The 3,432-nt window shown below is 35.5% G+C and overlaps 1 protein-coding gene across 1 annotated transcript in view; it reads left to right on the plus strand.

Annotated features, from left to right (window-relative positions):
• The window catches only part of LOC109835505 (probable serine/threonine-protein kinase fhkD), a 9,731-nt gene extending 8,428 nt beyond the window's left edge, over nucleotides 1–1,303 (plus strand). The window contains exon 8 of the mRNA XM_020403479.1: nucleotides 116–1,303. Coding sequence (XP_020259068.1) covers nucleotides 116–1,303 — 1,188 coding nt within the window. The remainder of the gene's footprint in view (nucleotides 1–115) is intronic.

Here is a 3,432-nt window from a genome sequence, read left to right on the forward strand (position 1 = left end):
CCCCCCCCCCCCCCCTCCCAAAAAAAAAATTAAAAAAAATACTAATGAAGCTAGTAGCTCTATGAGGAAATATTGGGCTTTTTATCTTGATCTGGAAAATTTTCCTTTTCCTCAGCAATCAGTCCTAAAATCATCAAGAAATCTTGATTTGAAAACAACTAATACTACTGTTCCTTTGAATTCTGGATCGATTTCAGAAAATGTTTTTGTTCCATTGATTTTAGCTGATAATTTGGAAAATGCTAACATTCTAGAATCTCTTGCCAACTCTAATTCTAAGGTAGAGTCAGTTCAAGAAAAGAATGCTAAGAAATGTTGGGTGAGTTTATTTGCTGATAATAGAAAAGTTGGTAGTGGCATGGATCTCAGCTACTCTCCCTATACAGTTGATGATGGTACTGTGAGTTTTAATGAAGATGAATGGAATGAGGGTGCTTCTATTCGGAAATTTTCTCTTGTGGGAAAAGTTCTTGGTATAAGTGTTAAGTTTAAAGCAATGAAAAATTTTGTGAAGAAAGTTTGGGCAAACCTGACAATTCCTGAATTTTGTCTTCTCAAGGCAGGTGTATTTCTTTTCAAATTCAGGAATGTTGAAAATATGAATGATGTTCTTACAAATGATCCGTGGTTCTTTGGTTCTAGACCACTTTTATTAAAACCATGGTCTATTGGTGAGGACATTGAAAATGTAAATGAATGCATTTACCCTATTTGGATTCAACTGCCAGCACTTAAGCTTAACCTAAGAAATTCTAAGAGTATAAGTAAAATAGCTAGTGCAATTGGTCGTCCTATATCTACTGATAAACTCACAGCTAGTAGGCAAAGATTGGCCTATGCAAGGATACTAGTTGAAGTAAAAGTGCCCTTCTCTCTTCCTGATCATATATTAATTCAAGGGCCTGATGGAAAGAAATTCACTCAAAAGGTGATTTATGAGTTGAAGCCAAAGTGGTGTGATTACTGTAAAATATTAGGCCATGGCACAAAAAATTGTAGGAGACAACCTATGCAGAGATGGATACCTAAACAAAAAATGGTCTCGGCTAATGGTGACAGAAATCCTGCTGACCATGTTGCTCATGATTTGGTGTCTAGAAACATTAGTAGACTTGAAGAAGATATTGGTTTACAAAATTTAGATAAGCACTCCAGTGTGATTGGACAGAGTTCTGAGATTTTGGAAAAAGAAGGTATGGTTGCACAAGCTAAAATGGATTATGTGTCTGTTGAACAGTGTTCTGTGCATGATGCACAAGCTGTTCTGAGCTCAGTTCATGCTGTTTTTGGGTTTATTGCATAGCCTGTAAAAGCTAATAATAAGTTTTCAAATATACCTAGAAACTTAGGGCTGCAAGTGCAAAGAAGTGATATGAAAAGGAGCTCCTTCTCTGATAACCCTTTCTCCTCATTGTCTGCTAGGGTGTGTGGAATTGATCCCTCTACAATTGATTGATATTGATAAATTTTTATTTTTGGAATGAGAGGGTTGAATAAATCCCCTAAACAACATCTAGTGAGGCAACATGTAAAGCAATATCATCTCTCTTTTTTTGCCCTCTTGGAAACTAAAATAAAAGATACAAGATTACCACACATTGCAATGAAAATTGCTGCAAACTGGAAATGGATTTCAAATGTGAGAAATTCAGAAAAGGCTTGAATTTTGATCCTATAGGATCCAGGCACGTTGGACTTAATGTCATAGGTTTTTCTGCTCAACATTTAACATGCTCTGTAAAACCAAATGATGGAAGATTTGAGTGTGTTATTTATTCAATCTATGGATCTAATCAAGTGGATGCTAGAAAGGAACTTTGGGCTGATCTTCTTCAAATTCATCAATCTGTAGCAAATACACCTTGGCTTCTTAGTGCGGATTTTAATGATTTGATCAGTAATGAAGAAAAAATTGGAGGAACAATGCTTGCTGATTCTGATACAATAGATTTCAACCAATTTATTGATGACTGTCAACTTTCTCATCTTAAAACTATGGGATGTTTCTTCACCTGGAATAACAAACAGGATGCTGATACAAGGGTTTGGTGCAAGCTTGATAGAACCCTGGTTAATAATTCCTAGATTCATTTGTATAATGCAAGTTATGTAGAGTATTTGGCTCTAAATTTTTCTGATCATTCCCCAGGCTTGGTTTCTATCTATGCAGAGGAAATGCAATGGAAAAAGCCATTTAAGTTTATCAAAATGTGGACTAAGCATGCAGATTTCCTGCCCACTGTCTCATCTATATGGAAATCTCATGTTAAAGGTTACAAGATGTTTTCAGTCTGCTCCAAGTTAAAATTGTTGAGGGGTGCTCTTAAAGATCTCAACAAAAGGCATTTCTCTAACATAAGTGAGCAAGTTCTCAAGGCAAAATCTGCACTGGAGGATATTCAAAAAAAATTGTAACATGATCCTTTCAATCCCAACTTAATCAATATGGAGAAAATTTGTTTATCTGCCTTTAATAATCTGCCGGACTGTGAGTTTTCCTTCTATCAACAAAAATCAAGAATAAAATGGAGCATTCAAGGGGATAGATGTACAAATTTTTTTCATTCTGTTATTAAGTCAAACAGGCATCAAAATAGAGTGGTAGTTCTCTACAATAGTATAGGCAGTAGAATTACTGATTTTGAGGATATTACAAATGAATTAATCTCCTACTACAAGAATCTTTTTGAAACTGCTATAGTGACATCTGCTCCAAACTACAATATTATACAAAATGGTCCATGCCTGAATGAAAATCAAGTCAGGAATTTAGCAGCACCAGTTACAAGAGAGGAAATTAAAAGTGCAGTTTTCTCCATGTCAGACAACAAAGCACCTGGCCCTGATGGCTATAGTATATCTTTCTATAAGTCAGCTTGGCCGATCATTGGAGATGAAGTTTCATTAGCTATTAAAGAATTTTTCAGAATTGGAAAACTTTTGGGAGCAGTCAATTCCACCTCTATTACACTTGTTCCTAAGGTACAATGTCCTGTAACTCCCTCAGATTTCAGGCCTATATCCTGTTGCAATAGCCTATACAAATTTATATTAAAAATTCTTGCTAATAGACTTCAATCAGTAATGGATTATCTCATCAGTGAAGCACAAAGTGCTTTTGTCAAAGGCAGGAATATTTCTAGCAACATCTTGTTAGCTCATGAACTAATCAAAAACTATGGAAGGAAGCATATATCTCCTAGAGTCATGATTAATATTGATATAAGAAAAGCCTTTGATACTATTAGCTGGAATTTCTTAAAGGAAATTGTAGGCTGTCTAAAAATCACAATAGATAGCTTATCCTCCATCAAAACACCGATGATGGAAGTTACACTCTGACGACTTCCAGAAGGTTACAATTTGAAGACTTTCACGTAGATCGCTAAAGGTTACAATCTGACGACCTTCACGACAACTGATGGAAGCTCT

The sequence above is a fragment of the Asparagus officinalis genome, chromosome 3, assembly GCF_001876935.1.
Source record: "Asparagus officinalis chromosome 3, Aspof.V1, whole genome shotgun sequence".
Taxonomy (NCBI): Eukaryota; Viridiplantae; Streptophyta; class Magnoliopsida; order Asparagales; family Asparagaceae; genus Asparagus; species Asparagus officinalis.